We start from the raw sequence: 23758 nt of genomic DNA, 5'->3' as shown, positions 1-23758 counted from the left end.
CCGATTTATTCTGCTGATTGAGTATTAGCAAAATTACACAATGAACCATCCTTTCCATATACTTTCTTGTTAATCTGTGGGTGCAAATGGTTGCACAATTGAAAAAGTTAAAGGAGTTGAAAAAAATTATTCAACCAAATTTCATCATTTGAATGGAAGAGGTTGAAGAAGTTGAAAATAATTATTCAACCCATTCAACCTAAAAAGTTGAAAAAATAAACTAATCCTACTGCAAAAATGTTCAACTTGTTCAACCACTATTTTGGAGATGAATGGGTTGAATATTATTCAGCCCAATTTTGTTCTAACTTAAAATTCGATTGGGACAGATCATTTATTAATGTTTAAAATGGCATGGAGTACGATTGTGTTGATACGAGCAGGTTTGTTATCTGAAAACATGTAAAACTTCTATTTTAGTATTTTACTAATAATACGGGTTATATATTTAATCGAATTTTAAGTAAGGGATGTTTTTAATATTAATCTAACCAAAACTTATGTGCTTTATGTCATAGAGTTTTCCCCCATGGTGAAATCATCATCAAGTGGAAACATGAGCAAGCAAGAAATAAACACAGGTAGGCATAGACAAAATACATGGATTCAAAGATCTGATCCGAACCCGATCTAAATCCATATCCGAAATTGTAAAATATTCGAACGGGTTCTATATCTCTAAATCCGAACCCAAACCCGATCCAAACCAAAATCCGAACCGGTATCCGAATATATCCATTATTAATATATAGTAGTAATATATTAGTAATATTTATAATTTTAATAATATAAGTGTCCAAAATATTCAGATTTTTAGATATTTTAGATAATTTGGCGTATTTAAAATGTTTATTAGTAAACTTGGATTAAAAAATACTCAAAATTTTGAGATATATTGCGTATTATTGAATAATTTAAACTAAATTATATACTAAAATTTTGAGTTGTGTGAACTTTGGGTAATCCGAATCCGAACATGAAATACCCGAATCGAACTTAAAGTCTAGAAATACCCTAACGGATCCTATACCTCTAAACCCGAAAATCCAAAATACCCGATCTGAACCCGAACGGGTACCCAAATGTCCAGGCCTAAACACATGTCAGTTCTCTATGTATTTTTAACATATTATATAGCTAGGATGTAAAGCTTCTATTTTACTATAGAAATGGTTCATTATATAGTTAGGATGCAATCGAAAAAGTTATTATGAATCAGAAATATAAATTTTTTATTGAAACAATTGAATCATTTAAAGAAAGAGCACTTATTTGCAGCCAACCATGTCACCAAACTACCAAACATGGAAAGTTTTAACATGGAAAGGAATAAAAGTATAAAGCAAATACTATAATGTAAATAAAATGGGTCGTAGTAGGAGAGCGTTATGTCGTCGACCCAAAGTATGAATTTCAAATAATTAATGTTATTGTAAATAGGTTTGAATTTCAGGATTTATTTCATAAATGTTTCAAAAAATGTATATATAGATGTTTATGATAAACGGAGGAATACCTCACATGCTTTGACTTATGCCTAGCCAATTCGTGTATTCGGTTCGGATCCAAATTTTGGGTAGAATAATTTAGGACTAGTTTAGGTACCTTAGAGGGAGAAAACGGCTAAAATCAACCCCAACTATTTGTCAAACGCTTTTTTATACATAAACTTCAATATCTTGCAAGTAACAACTATAACCGTATTAAAATTCAAATTTACCATCTGAACTATATGAAATGTTGTCGATTTCAACATCTGTTCGAACGATGTTAAGTTTGTGCTGAGTCAGACGACTTGTAGCGTCTACGTGGCGCTCAAATTGACTAAAAAGGCATCGTTTTGGTTATTTTTTGGGTGTATTACGGTTGCTAAGAAATAACCAAAACAACGTCGTTTTATTTAGTTCAAGTGCCACGTGTCACATATTAGAAATCTACATATATGCTAACTCTTTTTTGGCGGTTTTTAGAGTCGACTTAATATTGTATCTTCACAATGAAGATTTCGAGTTTTTGTTTTTTTTTTTTTACTAAGATCCTAGTTATTGCATTAGGTACACAGATGAATGGAAAAAAAAAAATAAAACAAATCGTATAGATTTCCATTTCCATTTCTCAGAAATTTTTGTTATACTTTTATCAAAAAGAAAATTTAAATTGTATATATTATAGTATTTATATGTTCTATTTATTTTTGCTTTTTGTTATTTATTCATAACTCTAAGGTACCTAATTTATTTTTGCTTTTGATAATTTATCTTTATTTAGAAAGAGACATGTTATGTCTAATTATCATTAAAATTAACTTGTCTAATTATCATTAAAATTAACTTTCTTATAATGTAAATAAATGTACAAAAAAATGTAGTTGGCCTGTAATAACTGAAAATTGACTAAATTAGAGAAAAGAAAAAAGACCAAAAAAGAAATAAGTGTCCAAAGGTAAATTAATTGAGCTAAAGGCCCATTCTCAATTCTTGAAGGCACTAAACAAACACAGAGCAAAAAGAAAGAAAAAACAGAGGAGATTCTCTTGGCATATCTCCGAATCGAATCTGAGAAACAAAGAAGAAGAAGAAGAAGAAGAAGAAGATCGATGTTTGAGAGAAGGAGGAGACACGATTTGGAATTAGATGCATGAAGTTGTATTACCTTTGGATCTGAAATTTTTCACGCAGCTTGTATTGACGCTCTTCTTTCTCTCAATCGGTCTTCTCTACTTTGTCAAAAGAACAGCTGCAAAGTACTTCGAGGTCGGTGGTGGCTCCGGTGGTTTCGATAGCGACCACCGCAGAGATTTCATGGTTCCCGATACGGCTGAATGTTCTGTATGTGGGAAGGAAACTACTAAGAAGTGCTCTCGTTGCAAATCTGTTCGATACTGGTATGTTGTAAAGATTCAAAGTTGCTCCCTTTTTTAGGGTTTGGATTTAGATGTAGCTGGAGATCGATAAAGGAACGATTTTGCTTGTAAAAGTTTCGATTTTTAGGAATTTTAGTTCCATCTCTTGTTTGTTATTAGCTCCAATGTCTCCTTATTAGGGATTTTGGATTTGATTTAGACGTAGCTGGAGAAAGAAAAGAGACAATTTTGCTTGTGAAAGTTTCGATTCTTTAGCTAGTTTCCAGTGTTTCTTATAGAACAATCTTGCTTTTGAAAGTTTGGAATTTTAGGGTTATTAGTGCTTTCTTGTTTTTTATTTGGAATTTGTTTTGTTCTTTGGCACTAGCTCTGCGGATTGCCAGAAGTCAGATTGGAGCTCGGGACATAAATTAAAATGTAAGGTGTTTCGGAGTACTGACTCATCATCGGTGGGAAGAGATGATGATAACGATTTCAAAGCTTCTTTGTTTGGGAATATGTCTGCTTCTAAGAAGACTAAGCTTGCATTGGTTCCTCAACTGAGCCAAAGCAAGGCTACCCTCAAGCCAACAGATGTAATGGTCTTCTTGTACTCATCTGATGTTTTTAGCACTCTCTTGATAGTTTGTGGTTGTGCAGACCAGAGTCTGATTCTGTTTTGTATACATTCTTCTGCAGGTTCTTTTCCCATACGAAAGTTTTGTTAATTATTTTAACTGGGACAGACCAATAATGGCTCCTTGTGGGCTCACTAACTGTGGAAACAGGTTTTTTGCTCATTTGGATTCAAGTGTAGCTATGCACCCATTGAATGGGTTCAATTCTTTTTAAATGATTTTCTTTTTCTTTAATGTCAATCCTCTTTCAGTTGTTTCGCCAATGTGGTTCTACAATGCCTTTCCTGGACTCGCCCTCTTGTTGCATACCTTCTGGAGAGAGGCCACAAGAGAGAATGTAAATTGTTTATCAGAGGAATTTTAATGCTTTATGTCTCTTCCATTTGATTTTCTATAATTGGTTTCTATCTTTGGTTTAACAGGTAGGCGAAATGATTGGTGCTTCTTCTGTGAATTTGAAACTCATCTTGACAGAGCAAACTATAGCCGGTATCCTTTCTCACCAACGAACATTATTTCGCGGTTGCCTAATATTGGTGGAAATCTTGGGTATGGGAGACAGGAGGATGCTCATGAGTTGATGAGGTCAGCAGTTGTCCCTCGTTCGTGTAAGCCTAGTGTGGAGTTTCTGTCAATCTGTCAGTTAATGCTTTGAAAACTCATGTGATTTAGGTTTGCAATTGACATGATGCAATCTGTTTGCCTCGACGAATTTGGTGGAGAAAAAGTGGTACCTCCTCGCGCTCAAGAAACAACACTTATTCAATATATATTTGGTGGCCTTCTTCAGTCACAGGTACTGTATTTGCAAATTCTAAATTAATACAAGAATGATGGAAAGTGTGTCCGGAATATATATATATATATATATATATATGTGTGTGTGTGTGTATGTTAGCTTTAGGTTTGAAACGTAGTCATTAGGTGAAATTTTGACACAGGTTAATCTTTATATCAATCTACTCTTAAGAGGTTTATAATGAAGTGAGTGGAAGACTGATTTTCATATCCTAGGTCTGCGTGTAATCATGATCTCAGTTCCAATTCTTTGTCAAGTGTGATGGCACTCACCCTTGCACTCTTTTTGTCCCAGCTTGTTGATTTCATTGAAGATGTTTGAAACTTACTTCAGTTGCTTTAGTTTCATATCTATGTTTCATATTTGAAACTTGGTTCTGTTGCTTTAAATTATTGTCTTCTCTCTTTTTGGAACTTTCCCCTCAATTGTTGTTATTCGTTATTTTGCAGGTCAAGTGTACTGCTTGCAGTAATGTTTCTGACCAATATGAAAATATGATGGATTTAACTGTTGAGATCCACGGGGATGCCGTATCATTGGAGGAATGTCTTGATCAGTTCACAGCTAAAGAGTGGCTTCAGGGGAATAATTTATACAAATGTGATAGGTATTTAATATTACTTCTGAAGCCTTAATTTTTCCTGAAACAGAGACATGGCTGATATGCTCATCCTTGAATGGAGTGTGTTTCTCAAACTATATTATCTCTTTTCCAGATGCAATGACTATGTGAAGGCATGCAAGCGCCTTTCAATTAGTTGTGCTCCAAATATTCTTACAATTGCCTTGAAAAGATTCCAGGTTTGTGCTTCATTGTCCTCCTTTTTGCTTTAGTTAGCCTCGTCGCTTTTTCTTATTCTTCTGCCATCGATTATCTAAGAAATCTGAAAATATGTGCAGGGTGGGAGGTTTGGTAAACTGAACAAAAGAATTAGTTTTCCCGAGACGTTTGATCTTGGCCCTTACATGAGCAGTGGAGGAGAAGGATCAGATGTATACAAACTCTACGCTGTGATTGTGCATTTAGATATGTTGAATGCCTCATTTTTCGGCCATTACATATGCTACATTAAGGACTTTCGTGGAAAGTGGTACAGAATAGACGATTCTAAGGTAAACAATCATCTTTTATACTCTCTTGTTGTTATGTTTCACTATTACAAATATTGACCTAAACTAGGATGCAATTGTAAGATAACTAGAATATTCAGAAATCTTCTGATCCCGTCTGAAAATACTCACAGGTGGAAAGCGTTGAACTGGAAGATGTCCTTTTTCAGCGAGCATACATGCTCCTCTACAGCAGGTAGAGAGCCTTTTGCCGAGTTTGAGAATTTGCTAGAACTGTATTAAGAGAAATAACTTTTAACACAATATGATATCTGATATTGGTGCAGGGTTCAGCCCAGACCAGCAAGTCTTAGATCCGAAGAAGGTCAAGATGAGAAGAAAATTGAATCATTAAACACAGAATCTAGCCAAGAAGGCTCTGTTGAAAGTTCCGAGTTGGGGGCAAATGACACAAATGTGTCCTCGCTGTGTAACGGCATCATCTCACATTCAGAAGACCCTGAATCCGAAAAAGAATCATCATTGTCGTCAGTGTCAGCATCCGTACCAGTGTCTGAAGAAGAAGGAAAGGAAGTTGACGCAAGGGTTGATAGAGTAGATTCTGAATCAAAACCTTCTATGGACATGGAACATGATTCCGGAACAGATCATCAAGAAGAAGTAGCAAATGGGAAAGAAGATCCAGGGGTTGAAAATCTGGCTGTTGAGTCTTCTTGCTCGGACGTTACTACTCCATCTCCATCTGCTGTTACAGAGTTCATACCTCAGGAGAAAGAACATTCAGACACCGAGTCCAAACCCCTGGAAAAAGAACAGTCAGACACTGAGTCCAAACCCCTGGAGAAAGAACATTCAGACACTGAGATGATCGATGCTCAATGAAATCCAAAAGGATGGTGGAATCACAAACATTTTTCATGGCTCTTGATAGTTCGAAAAAGGGAGCTTCTAACTTAACAGTAATGCTGTTAAAGATTGCTTTAGACGTTGCAACTTCCGGTGCCTGAAGGATATATAGAAATTGTTGGATCCTGGAGACTTCCATATTTAGAAGAAATTTAGGGTTCTTACTGGTTGAACTATAGAGCTAACAAAGCCAGGATTGGTTCTTTATTAGTCGTATGAGATAGAAACTTCAGGATCCGTTAAGTTACTCTTTCCATTTATATTTCTCTGTTTTGATATATTTTATTACCATTGAACCCCAAAAACTCTCATAACATAAAAGATTAATGAAGGAACACATTGACAACTGTGTGCTTAATTCAGGTGTTCTTGTTATACTCTGCAATTTCGAAGTTGAACGCAATAATAACAATAACTTGTACAAGGTTGCTTGGGTCTATCTTCTCTCGATGGCTCTGTCCATAAGCATGAAATCAAAAAGACTAATAGACCTTATTTGTAAGCCCCTTACACACAAGTTCCAATAGGATGATGGGAATACAAATTATATCAAGTCATACAAGAATCTTAAACACAACAAATTCGAATAAAAAGAAACGCTAAAGAAGAGATAAAGCAAGCATAAATAAACGTTGATACAACACATCACGCTTCTTCTCATTTGTGAAATAGGAGAGTGATGAGTTAATTTCCAGTCTTGATTTTATTATGTGCCTTGTGGCCTTCCCAGACATAACTCAACCTTTAAGTCCCTTGAACCACTTGCGTCGTCCATAGTCATCGTCGTCTGCACAATTCATCGAACAGGCATATAGAATTGAACCTGTAGCAGCAGTACCCTTGAGAAAAAAAGGGAACATGCAACGTTTTCCACAAACCATGCAAAAAGGTCTAGACATACCATTGCTGGCAACTAGTTCATATTTGCAGTATTTGTTCCCTGGCTTAAAGTAATACATATCTCCAAGTACACACTTGATATGAAGAGTGACCCCACAATCGTCACAACCATAAAACCATACACTTGGATCTGTCTTTTTCTCACATACATGATACATCACACCACAATTGACCATTGGAGTTAATTCCAGCACCATGATGCAAAGATAAAACATGATCGTCACATCTGTGTTTCACTTTTCTTGGTAAAGTTGCACACTCCATTCCTAAAGCGAACTCACATTCAGTACAGCTTAAGCCTCATGCCCACATGCGTTACAAGTGAAGGAGACCTTTGTAGGCATGAGGCTTAAGCTGTACTGAATGTGGCTCTTCGGTTGATAAATAGTAAGCGGTGGTGGAATCTAAAGAAATACCGCTTCCCCATGAATTTATCTTGAATCGGGATCTTTTGGCTCAACTTTATCCAAATTAATCGAAAAATGCAAATCTATGCTGATATAACACATGGAACAATGGTAGATCTCATCACCAAGGTAGTCTCTGCAAAATGGCATATAACATAATTATAGTCAAACGTCTCAACCGACATTTTCTTGAGAGGATGTCTTGGGTGACAGGGGTGGTTGATGATGTCTGGGAAGTCGATGCACTATTTGATATAGGTGGAAATGTGTTACCGCATCCATCGCAATGATGTGGTGTATACTCAGGTTCTCCTGTGATGTACTCCATGTCTACGTATTCCAAGGGATGATTGCAAGGAAACTTCACTTTACCATTTGGTTGGTCCATATTGAGTTTGGGATCGGCTTTATTTTTGTTGTTGATTATTCCCTTGATTTCTTCATCAAAAGGTTTTACAGTACAAAGATTGAATGCAAAAAAAAAAAAAAAAAGATTGAATGCAAAAGCAAGGACATCATCTATACTAGAATCCCTATAAAATCAACAATGGGTAGAAGATATACAACGTCACGTTTACGTTAACTGACATAATTACTACAAACGGTATTACCTGAAACATGTTTGAACTTCCAAAAAGATTGCATCTTTAACATGTAAGAAATTAGACTTTTTTTAACCCAACTCTATACCCAATGTAGGAGCACTAGATTCTCGATCAAATACCAGATACAATTTATTATCTATTTTCTTCTTAATTTGTACCTAAGAAAAAAAAAATGAATGTAATGTTAAATAGATATAAAGAAATATAGAGTTTTACAACTAGTGGATGGATGTTTAAAAGAGAAGGCTTACAAAGTGCTTATAATCGCAAAAAAAAAAACTTAAAGATGCGTCTATTCTCCATATCGTCTATCGTCCCTATAATTTGAGTAGTTAAAAGTTGATTTCAAACTTGTTTATCTATCCACCCGTAACCCGTAAATCATTTGAGCTACATGAATTCGGATCTTCACCACGTGGCCACCCATTTCTCTCCCTCCAAATCGTTTAGACTATGACTTGAAAAACATATCGAACAAGGAATCCCTCGATAAAAATGAAAAACGAAATTAATGAGGTGGAGACACTCGATTAATAGTCAAAACTTAAGAGATGATGACATGTTAATGTTACGTTGGAGAGAGTCGATTCATCTTTTAGATATGTACGTACTAGAAAAGAAGGAAAATCTATGTGAAAAGAGTCTTTTAAAGTTGACATAATTTTATTATTACATATTTTAGAAACATTAGATCAGAAAAAAAAAAATTAAAAAAAAAAATAAAAAAACTAAATCAACTAATATATTGAGGACTTACATATTTTCTTCCTTAACTTTCATTTTGAGATAACAAATATTATATATTTCATAACATTTCCATTTTTTTGATATATGCTTGTTTATGTTTCCAGTACATTTCGGAAATTATTATAATCAACTTATCTATGAATAAAATTAAACAAGGTTAATTGTGCAAGTTTTTATTTTCTTCAAAAAAAATTTTTGTTCTTTTCTTCCCCACACCTTCCATCCATGTGATTTGGGGCTTTTGCCCATTTGATGAACAGTTTGGTTTTTGAGTATATGTGTTTATCAGCTACAGAAACGAACTATACACACAGAGGTCATCTACAATTGCTACGTCTTAGCTTGACCTATCTTCATCATTCAAAACCTAATACTAGATTTGCCCACTATTACAATATCTTTATTTTTTATTTTTGTCAAGCTGTTACATAATCTTATTACAATTCATTTGAAAGTTAAAATATCTGCTTTGTAACCTTTTTAGATCAGTAGCCCATTATAATCAAGTTAATCACTACCATTTGAATTTGTCCTCTTTTTCTAGCTTTTTCTTTAAAAGTTGTTTTTGAAAAATGCTGTTCTATGAGGAAGATTCATGAAGTGTTGTTGATTTTGGAAAAAAAGGAGATGAATCTGCATGTTGAAACCATCATTTAGGGTAGCTGAAGAGGAAACATTCACATGAAAGTGTAAGTGATCTTATTACAAACTTCTTAGATACCTTTCTTCTACTTCTCTCTCTCTCTCTCTCTCTCTCTCTCTCTCTCTCTCTCTCTCTCTCTCTCTCTGTCTCTCTCTTTTTTATCTACCATTGCCAAAGTATCAATCCTTCTCTCTCTATCTCTCTCTTTGCCCGAACCACTCAATGTCTTTACTCTCTCTCGCAGGTCACTATTAATGACCCCTTTGAGCTGTTGCTCCTTTTTTGTCTGTTGTTCAAAAATGGGTCTTTAGATATCCGAGTTCTTGGATCTGGGTTGTTTAAAGCCTTCTTCTTTAACCCTCAAGTCTGAAGATTTACTCACTTAAAGTCACCACATTTAAGTTTCCTCTGATGGGTTTAGCTTAAATCTGTCAACTTTGAGATTTGGTTCTTAGCTCTAACCAAGAGATTCAACTATACTTCTTCTTCTTTGAGATTTGTGCCTTTAGCAAAAAAAAATGGCTCCAAGGTTTGATTTTTCAGATTTGTGGGCGAAGGATACGAGGAGAGGTACACCAGTAGTGGTGAAAATGGAGAATCCTAATTACTCAATCGTTGAAGTTGAGGAACCTGACAGTGCCTTTCAACCAATGGAGAAGAGTAGAGGCAAGAACGCTAAGCAAGTGACTTGGGTTTTGCTACTTAAAGCTCACAAAGCCGTTGGGTGTCTCACTTGGCTAGCCACACTGTTCTGGTCTCTCCTTGGTTCGGTCAAGAGACGGCTCAGTTTCACTCATCCACTTGGCTCTGAGAGACTTGGTAGAGACAGATGGCTTTTCACAGCTATTAAGCTCTTCTTAGCTGCTTCATTGGCCACTCTTGGGTTTGAATTAGTTGCTTACTACCGAGGATGGCATTACTTCAAGAACCCTAATTTACACATCCCGACAAGCAAACTCGAGATCCAGAGCTTGTTTCATCTGTTTTATGTTGGTTGGTTGAGTTTAAGAGCTGATTATATCGCTCCTCCAATCAAAGCTCTCTCCAAGTTTTGCATTGTGCTGTTCCTTGTACAGTCTGTGGATCGTTTGATTCTTTGCTTAGGCTGTTTTTGGATCAAGTTTAAGAAGATTAAGCCTAGAATCGTTGAGGAGCCTTTTCGAAATGATGACGTTGAAGGTTCAGGATCTGAGTATCCAATGGTTCTAGTTCAGATACCAATGTGCAATGAGAAAGAGGTATGGAGAACAAAGTTTTAATCTTCTTACATTGTTATGTGCTTCACTATTGAATTAGATTAATGGAGTTACATTAATGTCTATTCTTGTTTAGGTATATGAGCAATCTATATCTGCTGTGTGCCAGCTTGACTGGCCAAAAGATCGAATGCTAATTCAGGTTCTAGATGATTCGGATGATGAAAGCATCCAGCAGTTAATTAGAGCTGAGGTTACTAGATGGAGCCAAAAGGGTGTTAACATAATCTACCGGCATCGCTTGGTTAGAACTGGATACAAAGCTGGTAACCTCAAATCTGCAATGAGCTGTGATTATGTGGAAGCTTACGAGTTTGTTGCAATCTTCGATGCGGATTTCCAACCTAACTCGGATTTCCTGAAACTAACCGTTCCACATTTCAAGGTCTGTTTGGTTTTGTCATGAGAGTATGAGAGAACCATTTTAGGGGAAGCTTCTAACATGTAAATGCTAATGTTATTTTCAGGGGAAGCCTGAGTTAGGTTTGGTTCAGGCTAGATGGGCTTTTGTGAACAAAGACGAGAACTTGTTGACCCGTCTGCAAAACATCAATCTGTGTTTCCATTTTGAGGTTGAGCAGCAGGTTAATGGAGTGTTCTTGAATTTCTTTGGTTTCAATGGAACTGCTGGAGTATGGAGAATTAAAGCCCTTGAGGAATCTGGAGGTTGGCTTGAAAGGACAACTGTCGAGGATATGGATATAGCTGTCCGGGCTCATCTCCATGGATGGAAATTCATATATCTTAATGATGTCAAGGTATTATTATATCAAGTGTTCTTGTCACAGTATCATAAAGAGCCTTGCGTAAATTTGACTAAAGTGTAAAGAATCTTTAGGTTCTTTGTGAAGTTCCTGAGTCATATGAAACATACAAGAAGCAGCAACATCGGTGGCACTCAGGACCTATGCAGCTATTTCGCTTGTGTCTACGAGCGATCCTGACCTCTAAGGTATATAAAAGCTACCGTGTGTTACAAAACCCTGTGATCATATCAGTGATGTAATGGTTTTTCCTTGTCTTCCTGTAGATTGCAATGTGGAAGAAGGCAAATCTGATACTACTATTCTTCCTTCTAAGGAAACTCATACTTCCTTTCTACTCCTTCACATTGTTCTGCGTAATTCTTCCCATCACCATGTTCGTTCCAGAAGCCGAGCTTCCTGTTTGGGTCATCTGCTATGTACCGATATTCATGTCATTACTCAACATTCTTCCTGCTCCAAAGTCATTCCCTTTCATTGTTCCTTACCTCTTGTTTGAGAACACAATGTCGGTCACCAAGTTCAACGCGATGGTATCTGGACTATTCCAACTCGGCAGCTCTTACGAATGGATTGTAACAAAGAAAGCAGGAAGATCATCAGAATCTGATCTTTTGGACCTCAACGATAAAGAATCCAAGAAGATGCCAAACCAAATACTAAGAGGAGTTTCAGACAGTGAGCTGTTGGAGATAAGCCAAGTTGAAGAACAGAAGAAACAACCGGTTTCCGTGAAGAAAACGAATAAGATATTCCACAAAGAGCTCGCGCTAGCTTTTCTTTTGCTCACCGCAGCAGTTAGGAGTCTCTTGGCCTCACAAGGAGTGCATTTCTATTTCCTGTTGTTCCAAGGTCTCACCACTCTTCTTGTGGGTCTTGATCTCATAGGAGAGCAGATGAGTTGAGTAACCAAAGAAGGAGATGAAGCTTCAGAGCTGCAGATAATGATGTATCAAGAGTCAGTTAACTCTGTGAGTTTCCTACTCCTATTACCTATTGTTGTAGCCATAGTTTGTAGGCATTTATTGATTTTTAATTTTGGTTGGTTACTTCTCTTCATTGTGATTAACCATTGGTAAATTAGTGTTTTAAGCCACCATTTATAGTTATACCTATATATATAGAGTATCTAGTATCTACCAAACCAAAGTCAGGAACTTCTTGCTTAATGTCTCTGATATAAGAGCTTGTCTTTAAAGCTCTTCCTCTGTTTTTTGGTTTCATATTGAACTTCCTATTTAATTTAAAGCAATACATTATTACATACTTACATGTCGATCTTCTTATTTCATTCTCTGATCTGAATGAAAATTAATAACTAAATTCTGATCCGACAAAACTAGAACGAGAAAGAATAAAAAATACTATGATTTTGTCTGGACTTAAGCTCGTCTGGATCTGTGTCAAAACGTGAAGAGAAAGTGTCGGCAGAAACAGAAAAGCATTTTTTTAGAGCCAGAGAGAGAGAGACGTGTGAATCTCAATAATGGCATTAATACAAATCATGTGAAAGTTGATAGGATCAAAACAAAACTGAGCCACTTTCATGAGCTTCTGAGACCAAACCTAATGATGTCTGAATAAAAATAGTCAGATGATTATTCTGTATTTTTTTATACAAACTGCTGAACATTTTCTGAATTACTTAATGCAGCAAAGTTTTTTTTTGAGTTTTAACAAAGTGATTTCTTCTAACTTAAAAAAAGATTCACATAAAAGTTAAATCAAAAACGGTTATATAATCAAATCAATCATCCACTGAGAAATCTGGCTCATCAGGTTTAGGCAGCATTGGTATTTCAACATCTTTCAACTTATGAGCCGTCCTCCTTGTGTTCTTAGCAAACCTCGAAGCAAGTATCGTTGCAGCAAAATGCGGTTTCACATTAGACGTATGATGACGAGTTTTAGAGCTCTGTGTCCCTCCTTCATGACTCATCATTTCCTCGGTTGCAGCAACCGCTACAGCTTCTTCTTCATCATAAGAAGAGAATGACTCAGCCAAGCTAAGACTCTTTGCCAACAGTTTTCTTTTATACCGTCTCCAAGCGACTTGTACGAAACAAGCAGCCCAAGTTCTCCACTGGTGAGAGTAATAGCGGAATGTGTGTTGAAGCTTCTTGCTATGTAAACGCCTGAATTGGTTAGCCACAAATTTGAGATCCCCTGCTTGTAAAGCAAAGGCTTCAACTTCTTCTAAAGCTCGCACCGTTCTTGTTGAGGATGGTAAGTTAACTGTTGATTTTGGTAACAATGCCCATGCAAGAAGCTCTTCTCCGCAGAAATCTCCTGGTCTCAGTGTGATTGAGTTGTAGAAACCTGTTCTGCCTCCATTTGTCGTCGAGCTATCGAGTTTTCCACGGATGATGAAGAGCATTTCGGTTACTGGATCACCTTCACGTACAATGTAGTTCCCTTGTGTGCTTAGAGATGATGCTAAACGTTCGCATATCGCATCTAGTAATTGATCATCCATTTGCGCAAATAGCGGTACCTGAAATATCATCGCAAAAACTAAAAGTCAGACCAAAAGGGTGCAACATAACAACCGAACCAGTTGGAATGTGTTTTGAGTTGAGTGGTGAATAGACTTACACGACGAACAAGATCGAGACAGAGATGTCGTTGGATGTCTCTACGAAGATCTGCAGGTAATGAATGAAGAATGGTTTCTTCGTCAACACCTCGAGTCGCCAGCCATTTATACTGCACGAAACGCCTCACTCGTTCTCTTAGGTTCTGCGGCAGTAGCCTATGTCCCATCCATTCTTCTGTATCTCTTCTTTTCAGTCTCCACTCCTCAAGCCTCACCGTGATTGATTGCAAATACGTCTATAAATACATCAACCAAATTAAAAATCAACAAAACAATTGTTCTCTATTCAACAAAACAAAAGAAGATTCATGTTTTTTACCTGCATGTTTCCTATTAAAAGAGCAAACAAAACCAGACCAAAGATGGCCACCAAGATAGCAAACATGGTCTCAAGAACTGAAGTACTTGTGCTAAGATTTTGTCCATAAGAACTTTGACAAGAAAGCTGTGTTAGGAGAATCAGTAAAGAGATGATAAAGTAAGAGTAAGTGACTGATCTGAATAAATTACCTTAGATTCTGAAGTCCAAACCATAAGCAATACAAATATTTCTCCAAGAAAGGCGAAGAAACCACGTTTTTCGTGAGAGCATCCGCGAAAATACCGAACGTGAATTGGATATTATTCGAAGGATCACAATTGCTAAAGACAACGGTTACATTCTGCCAGCTATTCCGATCCGGATGGTCCAATGTACTACAATCAAAGAAATCCGTAATACATTTTGGAGGCCCTAATTCTTTATGACATTCTGCTTTCCAACACGTGGCTTGGCGTTCTATTGACAATAGATACCACGCCGAACCTAGAATCTACACAACACAGAAATGTCAAAACATAAGAAGAACATAACATAACATAGCAGATTGTAACTCTTGTGAGTTGATTAGTGAGTTCTTTCATTAGTCACACTCACATGACTAGCAAGCATATATTGGAGGAGATTGTAAGCAGCACCGGCCCAAGCGGTGGTTGTAACAACTCCGGTAGCTTTGATAATCTCAGCGCTAAGAGGGAAAATAAGATATAGGCGAGGAATGTATTGAACAAGAACTATGAGCACAAGAGCATTTGTTGTATGATCTGAATGAGAGCTTCTGATTGATGGCAAAATAAACCAGCTAACAATCTGCAAACAATAATCAAACACTCTGTAACATAACAAAAAGTTTAAGAAGAAATTTAAATCATGTGGCCCCGGTTGTCCGGTCCCGACTAGTCCGTGGTGGACCTCCACAATCCAAGTGGCGGCCACACGGGTAACAAATTCAAGATTTCAGGATTTGCAAAAATATATATATATACCTGAGGAAGAGGCAAACAAGCAATGAGATCAACGATGAAATCTGATCTCAAGTATCTTCTAGCAATCAATTTAGGATCTTTAACAAGTTCTCCACGACCAAACACTCTAGAAGTACGAGAAACATAAGCTGTTCTGAATTTGATCACAATGTGTAAAACATAGAACAAATCCGCTAATGTTCTGAAGAAAGTAATGACGATGCCAAGCTTCAAATCTGTAGTCATACAAGACGACCGTCCAATGCGTTTGACTGAAGAGAGGAAGAAGAACAAAGGGTCGACGTAAAGTGCAACAAGACACCAGAAGAGAAAAATCCTGTTCCATTGGAGCACTGCATCACCACCAGGATCTAGAATCTTGTCTCTTTCGATCTCGAAGTTCTCTGGAAACACTTTGAATCTGCCAAATCTTGGGATTTTCAAACGGGTTTTGCTCTTCTTTGGTACTTCTGGTTTTGTAAATGGAGCCGTTGTTGTTTTGAACAATGGCACTCTCTTCTCTCCTACTTCTATTGTTTGTTTCTCGTCTCCATAGAATCTGTCACAATAAAATCAAGAACAGAGTTGGGTTTTTAACAAATAAGATCAAGAACGAATCATTCCAAAATAATGTACTAATGCAATAAAAAGATTAGAAAAACATATTCATAACTTTATTGGGGTATAAATTAGTATAAACGAATGAAAAAAAGAAAAACTTAAAAACGATCAAAACTTTATTGGGATTGGCCAACTTTTTTTACCATCATTGAGAGAACCCAAAAAAAAAAAGTGAATGTTCTAAAAAAGATGAAAAATCTAGAACCTGACAGTATTGTCTCTTTTGAACTCCATCTTTGTATTGTGAGTTGAATCTTTTCAAACCAGAAGCAAGAACAGGTTCTTGTTCTTTTTTAGGCAATGAGAAAGGAATCAGAGCATGAGAAGGTTGTATTCATGTTCAGAAAAATGGCAGAGAGAGAGAGAGAGAGAGAGAGAGATGGGCTGTAACAGATTTATTGGGTTTGACTTTACGTGAAACAACAAAAGATGAAGAGAGAGAGAGAGAAGTGGAGAGAAGAAACAGCTAATGTAATGCTGCTAACTAAGAGAAGGTAAAACGAGTGAAAGACTTAATACTAGTACTAACTAAACTTGTTGTTGTGATTTTATTTTAATGTTTTCTTGGAAATTGCAAAGAGAGAGAGAGACAGAGAAGAGAACGTGGGTTCCATTAAAGCTAGTTTTTATTTTTATAAGGAGATAGACCAAACCAATTCTCAAGGACAAGACGACTCTATTTGTCTCTCCCTAGCTCTCTCCTCATACTATCTCCCGTGTGTTGCGTACAAGATTCAGTATTTTGCATTTTTATATATGACTTATGAGATCATATGATGTGTATCATTGAATCATTGAATACCAATCACAAAAATGAAGAACTCTCATTCCGTATATTCACGAATATAAATGTGTCATTAACCGGAAAACCCGAATGTTTAAAATTCCGTTAGGTGCTAGCTAATCGGGTGATCGGGGTAACATCTACTGTCGAGTTAGTTAGGATGGTAAAGTTGCTTTGAAAAGAGGACCGCCTTAGTCTTGTTTTCAAAAGTTAGTTTATAAACGGATGTAGCAAATCAGTATAGATATGTACTTCTTCATTTTCAGTTAACAAGACTTTTATATGAATTATAAGATATTGATATATGTAATGTAACTCAAATAAAATTTCAAATTATTAGCAGTAATTTTTTTATGGTACGTTTATAAACGCAATAACTATTTAGGCTCCGAATAGAAACATACATGCGGATATATAATATATATTGTTGGATTCGTCGTGAGATCAATAATTCCAGACCTTAATATATTAGATGGATTGTTGCTCGTTTGTTCTAAATTCGGAGATGTTCATACACGCAATAACTATTTAGGCTCCGAATAGAAACATACATGCGGATATATAATATATATTGTTGGATTCGTCGTGAGATCAATAATTCCAGACCTTAATATATTAGATGGATTGTTGCTCGTTTGTTCTAAATTCGGAGATGTTCATGCAAATGTGTACAAGTACAACTCAAGGGTTCAATATGCCAAAATCAAGGCTTCCAAAGGTTGTGTGTTTGCCCACCACACAAATTATATGTATACTCAGCTGTTTTATGGTTGTGAAAACTAATAGTAACATCGTACATTGTATTGTAGATTCATTAGTTAATTAATTGTGTTAAATGCATACAATTGTTCACAATTTATGATGAACCCCACCAATCCTCCCCACGCCCAAAGTGGGCCATTTCAAGTCTTCGTATGACAAATATGCGATCATTCAATTCAATTCATTTCATTTCTCAAATTTACTTTTTGACAAATAAAATATTTGAAGGTTTCGTATACCAATAATGCGACGCCACTCTGTTATTTCATACTCCCAAGACATTATGGTCTTGGTTGGATAATATCAAGTTTGAATTACTTGAATAAGGACGAACTCCGAACTCCGATCAAAGAGATTGTGTAAACTCAAAAGGTGAACTATTTTGATTTTTAGCACGATTATTTTCTTTCGAATTCGAATTAGTAGTTTTCGAGGTCAGTGAATGCTTTACACATAATGTGTACATTGCTACGAAGATGAGTAGGCAATCTTACGTTAAATACCTTGCAACAGTACAGTGATCTCGATTGTTGGATAATTTTAATGATGACCATGCACAGTTGATTATGATATGCGTGAAAGTGAGAAACATAGGTAACAGAGTTTTGTCCAAAAAAAAAAAAGTACAGAGTTTTGCTAAAAAATATACGATGTGACCAAACTCGTAAAGTTGGGTCGCTATAATATAATCTCAAAAAAGACAACCATGAAAACTGGAGAAGAGGGAGCAAACAAAAAACTTTCAGCAAAGCCAGAAAAATTCGTCAACCGTTTGATAAAAAAAAGAGAACCAAAATATCAATCCATGAATCAAACATGATGAAACAAAAGCAGAAACTATTGCAAATGGGCAGTAAGACCTGGACTTGAAAGGAGAACATCAAAAATGAAAAATGCACACCTTTAACCGAGCAGAGACCTTCTACATATACTCTAAACTATCATCAAAGGCTGCACTTGAGACAAATTTCTTCAAATCCTTAGGTAATAAGTACCAGATCACCCAAGCTGATGAAGTTTTCAAACATAAGAGCATCTAGATGAGAAGCAGAAGCAGAGTAGAGGTAAATTATCATGAAGATCCCAATGCAGGCCGATCAAGATACCAAGAAGCCAGAAGCAGATACGCAATGAAGCAGAAGTAGAGGTAAACTATTATGAGATCCAAAGCAGGCAATAAAAATGACGAAGAAGCCAGAAGCAGATAAGCAAAACTAGTGGTAAGCTATTATGAAGATCCCAAAGCAGGCTGATCAAAATGAGCAAGAGCCAGAAGCAGAAGTAATGGTAAACTATTATGAAGACGCCAAAAGCCGATCAAAATAACCAAGAAGCCAGAAGCAGATAAGCAATGAAGCAGAAGAAGTGGTAAACTATTAAGAAGATCTCATAGCAGGACGATCAAATTAACCAAGAAGGCAGAGAAGCAGATAACCAATGAAGCAGTAGAAACCCGAAGAAACCTCGACACAACAGAACATAACACACACAAAAACAAAGAAACACATAGGTTTTTAGCATAAGTTCTGTTTATGTCTTTTAAGAAGTTGGGTAGATATTTAAAAGTATTTTACCTAAAGGCAGATACAACTACGGCTTCATTATCCAAACGCAAAATGAAGCATCCCAGCAATTCAAAAGTAGCAAGCATATCAAATCCACCCCACAGCTAAAACATGTTCTCTTAGTGAAATCCACAGATACTAATTTCTCTTAAGCGTCCTCATGACACCACAAGCACACAGTCGTTTCCTCAATCCTGATTCCATCACTTGCTATCTAGACAAGTAGTAACTCTCAGCTCCGGCTTCTGCGCACATCTTTCAGACCATTTCTGCGTAGACAAACACAAAAGCTTATCAGTCGTAAGGACTTTGATGTATTGAACATCTAACAAAAAGGTCTACTTAGGATTAATATGCATGTGAGAGAATAATGCCACAAACACTTGTAACAAATAACAGTTGCTTTGATATCAGTTCAGTTCCAGTCAAATATTAATTGAGATAGCATAGACTCTAGAGTAAAGGAAGTTTACCCATTAGCGTATGGCACCTCATCACGTGCTCTATAAGGTGGTGGTGACCTACTGTAGTTGCGACCACGAGGAGAAGGACTGCGACGCCTTGGAGGAGGAGGAGATCTAGCACGAGGGCTGTAACTCCTGTGAAACCCAAAAGAAAAGTTAAGTTAATCAGCGCACGGGAACAATAGACATTACTAACAAATCTTCAATCAGAAAGAAGAGTGGCAATAACCTCCGGCCTCCATAAGTTGGGCTCTTCCTGTATCTAGGAGGACTGCGACTACGGCTACGGCTGCGACGCCTACCCGAACCACCACGTGAGCGGCATTCACGTGCAAAGTGACCAGACTCACCACACTCATAGCACTTCAAATCAGAACCACCACGTCCACGGCCACCATCACCTCCACGACCACCGCCGCCCCCTCCACGGCCACCACCACCTCCACGGTTATGAGACTGCTCTACCCTCCATCCATTTTTGCCTACCATGACAGTACAGAGCATATGTATATCAATCTCCCGAACATCAGAGACCAGCTTCACCGTAATAATTCAAAAGAGAGCAGAATAGGAGACTAATGAATACCATCTAATGCACGGATGGCGTCACGGGCATCCCTTGAGTCTTCAAAATCAAGAAACGCGTAACCAGGTGGTCTTCTAGCAACCCAAACACTACACAGACACCAAAAGAACAATGATAGTAACTTACACACATCAATTAAAAACGTAAAAAATTAGGTTAGAGTAGTCGATTTCGTACCTCCTGATCACACCAAAGAGACGAAACTCATCCTCGAGTTCACGCTCAGTAACTCGCGGATCCAAGTTACCAACATACACACGCGACATTTGTTCCAGTAGTTACCTATCAAATTCAACAACACATAACTCAATTCTCTAAACAATATTACCAAAATCAAAAACCAATAAACAAAAGATTCATATCTATTGATCCAACTAAGATTAAAGAACAGACGAATACAAGAAGAGACAAGCGGAGATCGCGATTACCTGAAGAAACTAAGGAGTTGTGAGAAACGGCTTCTCTCTCTTCTTGCTTGCTCGTCGTGAAATTAGGGTTATCGACTCGAGAGGTTGAAGATGGAAGTTTCTTTTAGTGTGGGTCAAATTATATGTCCTCAAAATCAAGTTTTTATTTTGGGCTTGGTATAGGCCTCTTACACTAAGGCCCAGTGTTAGATATTGGATAGAATATAAAATTAGATAAACATATATTTTTAAATGGCTAAAAATAGGAAAAATAAACTTATCTTTATTTTATTTTAAGAAATAATACAACAGTTATTTTTAAGAGTTACAAATTTTTTAAAGAAAAAAGGAGGTTTTCTATAAAAATAAAAAAATAAAAAAAAAAATACCACCATTGTAAACATGTATACGCACAACGTAATGAGATTTGATATCTCTCTTTCTATAGTAGATCATACAATCTAACCATTACTGTAAGAAACATAAATAATATATTAGAAAATCAGCATTTTATCAACGATTTGGATGAAAATTTTGTAAAAGAAACGAAACCATTCTTACATCTTTGTTGTTTCATTTCTTTGACCTTGACTAATGGAATAACCAAGCTTATCTATTTGAGACTTATCAATGTTTGCCAATTGCACCAACTCATTCTTTGTAGCATAGCGGAACACGACCCATATCTCAAGAAGACCGAACTACACAACTCATCATCTCTAAAGAAGACCGAACTACGTACTGATACTATTTTAGTTTCTAACTCAATTTTCTTCTTTGTAATGAATGGATTAATTAACCATAGTCTTCTTTTATCTAACATTGACCCATGAATGTGAATATAGTTTAAAAAATTTGTTGAGATCATTGAAATATGTTACATTCATGTTGTTGCTGTTGTTGTACTACTAAAACAGAACCCTAGTCTAGTTCAAAAGAAGAGTTACGCACAACATGATCATTGTCAAACACTTGATAAAAAAGTTATTATTATCATTCTCCCAAGTTTCCAATTCTTTCATATCTATCTACCTAAATCACAATATTCAAAAAGAAACCTTTACCATTAAACCATGGTTCTAGTCTGAAATGGTTTGTTTGAAAAAGACCGTAGCTAGAGAGGCTAACTCGTAGTTTCATGCTTTCTCATTTCTGAGTTTCACTTTTAAATAAGTTCACATAGCAAAAACCTGACGTGACAATATATAATAGATATTAGTTTGGGATTAAACCAATAATATCCAATCATTTCCAAAAGCAATAATATCATTTTTGTAGTTATTTATTTACTATTTAGCTAGTGCGTACCTTTCTTGAACCAAGACTCCATTCAGTGAAAGGATTAGATTATTTGGTTATGTATTATTGAGATGTCGTCGTAAGTATCCACTTGGATTTTAAAGTATGACGACAACAATTTATTCTTTTTCTCTTCTTTTCTATGCAGATGGTGACAAGCTCAATTAACGATTTTAAAGACGGCACTCAATATAATTGCTCAATTAACGATTTTAAGACATGACGAATCATGCACCATTTCTATGTTTAGTATAGACATCTTATACCAATTATAGTGTAATGGCCGACCCTCTTAGTCTCTTACAAATGACATAACATAAATCATAGAAGTAAGAAAAATTAGTTTCGATTTTATTCTGCTTTGTTCCAAGAATATGGACCCAAAAAAAAAGAGTGATTCTAAAATTATAAGCTACATATGTAGGGGTGTACAAGTGGTTCCTATCAAGTGCTAAATATATTCCTTGTCCATTCATGGAAATGTAAAATTTAATGTAAGATTTTTGTAAATAAACTAATAACCAGTGGATAAGGGATTTGTCTTTTTTCCAACAAAAACGAATGGTGAGCACTAAGAAAAGAGCGAAGTGACTCTATATTCATTCCACCATATTCCCCAAGAATACAATTGGCCAAGAACTTCACAATCACAATTTCACGATCGCTATGTCATTCTTATCATCCCTCGATTTTTTTACTTTTTTTTTTTTTTAAGATCACGAAATTGAAATGTCTAATATACGTCCACTGTCACTTCTTTCTAGTCTGAAAAAATGGGAAAATGAGTTGCGTTATTAAACAAAAATAGATGTTGGATTCCATTTTGAAATAGTATCACACATAACTTGTGTACATTGTTAAAACATGAATATGCTTATGTATAGTGTTAGAAAATAGGTTTTTTCTGTTTGTTTGCATTTTGTTGAAACTTAAATTTCCAAACTGTTTTCTATTGCCAAACTGAAAATTTGTTTTATATATCACTACTCTATTAGATATAAGTATAGAACACGTTTTTGTTCAGTGCATGCCAATGGGAAGAAGGGAAACGATTAGTCTTTGCTTATCTAATCTGAAACTGAAATATCACCATGCGTCACTCATTCATTGGTCGTATATTCAGCTTTTCTAACATTCGAGGATATAGAATACGTTACTTAGACCAGCAAAAAAGAAAAACTTTATTTCCTATTAAAAAAAAAACCTTTTAGAATATCTTACTCTCTGAAGAGAAAAAAACAAAAACAAAAAATACGTTACTACGTACGCATTTCAATTTTTTTGGTATTTTCATGCTCTCATTTTTTAATTGAGGTGAAGTGTTCAATATTAAAAGGATACTGAAATGAGAACAAATGAATGGCCAATATACTTACGAAGTCGAATATTCTATAAATACAAAACCATGTAAAAGTAATTTACAACCAAGTCCGATCCAAAATTAGGTCAATTATGGTTGCTAGATAGCCAAAGTATTGAGGTTTAATTATATGCAAACTGATGCAGTGACAAAATAAATCAAATGTTCATTTCACAAATATTCTTACAAATACGTAAATTGTACCCAAACATATAATTCACTTATTTTATGATTTTACCACAGTTTTGCAAATAAACCTTACATTTTTTATAGACCACATTGAAAGATATCAAAAAATATTTTGTTTAGTATATAACGACGTTATTATTATTTTTTACTGTTTTTGCCTAGAATATAACGTCGACGTTTAATTATAGTAGTTATAAAATTTTATGTGTTTTGTATTTTTTTGTTCACATTTTTTTTGCCTAGAATATAACGACGTTTAATTA

At 35.9% G+C, this 23758-nt stretch overlaps 4 protein-coding genes across 5 annotated transcripts; 2 read left to right on the top strand and 2 right to left on the bottom strand.

The window, feature by feature from the left end:
• The first annotated feature begins 2430 nt into the window (after positions 1-2430).
• LOC104752103 (ubiquitin carboxyl-terminal hydrolase 19) lies at positions 2431-6602 on the top strand. The gene is made up of 11 exons (XM_010474170.2): positions 2431-2884; positions 3231-3438; positions 3542-3630; positions 3732-3817; positions 3903-4065; positions 4153-4276; positions 4729-4886; positions 4996-5080; positions 5180-5392; positions 5524-5585; positions 5677-6602. Exons 1-11 carry the CDS (start codon positions 2634-2636, stop codon positions 6230-6232), a joined length of 1995 nt encoding a protein of 664 aa, XP_010472472.1. The 5' UTR covers positions 2431-2633; the 3' UTR covers positions 6233-6602.
• Positions 6603-9068: 2466 nt separating this feature from the next.
• LOC104752102 (putative xyloglucan glycosyltransferase 8) lies at positions 9069-12842 on the top strand. 2 transcript variants are annotated; one of them, XM_010474169.3, is made up of 6 exons: positions 9069-9604; positions 9803-10796; positions 10891-11199; positions 11282-11572; positions 11653-11766; positions 11845-12842. In XM_010474169.3, exons 2-6 carry the CDS (start codon positions 10077-10079, stop codon positions 12481-12483), a joined length of 2073 nt encoding a protein of 690 aa, XP_010472471.2. In that variant the 5' UTR covers positions 9069-9604; positions 9803-10076; the 3' UTR covers positions 12484-12842. The 2 variants fall into 2 exon arrangements, with proteins under 2 accessions (XP_010472471.2, XP_087347550.1); XM_087491424.1 differs by having other exon boundaries at positions 9150-9604; positions 10102-10796.
• A 309-nt stretch (positions 12843-13151) lies between these two features.
• LOC104752101 (putative cyclic nucleotide-gated ion channel 14) lies at positions 13152-16593 on the bottom strand. The gene is made up of 7 exons (XM_010474167.3): positions 16285-16593; positions 15480-16017; positions 15091-15303; positions 14685-14986; positions 14494-14605; positions 14174-14410; positions 13152-14072 (listed from the first exon to the last, which is right to left on the bottom strand). Exons 1-7 carry the CDS (start codon positions 16311-16313, stop codon positions 13326-13328), a joined length of 2178 nt encoding a protein of 725 aa, XP_010472469.2. The 5' UTR covers positions 16314-16593; the 3' UTR covers positions 13152-13325.
• A 2525-nt stretch (positions 16594-19118) lies between these two features.
• On the bottom strand, positions 19119-21157 carry LOC104752100 (serine/arginine-rich splicing factor RSZ22A). The gene is made up of 6 exons (XM_010474166.2): positions 20669-21157; positions 20418-20522; positions 20241-20329; positions 19884-20136; positions 19664-19789; positions 19119-19459 (listed from the first exon to the last, which is right to left on the bottom strand). Exons 2-6 carry the CDS (start codon positions 20504-20506, stop codon positions 19423-19425), a joined length of 594 nt encoding a protein of 197 aa, XP_010472468.1. The 5' UTR covers positions 20507-20522; positions 20669-21157; the 3' UTR covers positions 19119-19422.
• Between the last annotated feature and the right edge of the window lie 2601 nt (positions 21158-23758).

This window comes from Camelina sativa, chromosome 16 (assembly GCF_030686135.1).
Source record: "Camelina sativa cultivar CO46 ecotype springtype chromosome 16, ASM3068613v1".
NCBI lineage: Eukaryota > Viridiplantae > Streptophyta > Magnoliopsida > Brassicales > Brassicaceae > Camelina > Camelina sativa.
The sequence above is the reverse complement of the archived record's forward strand: the minus strand, read 5'-3'. Positions and strand labels throughout refer to the sequence as shown.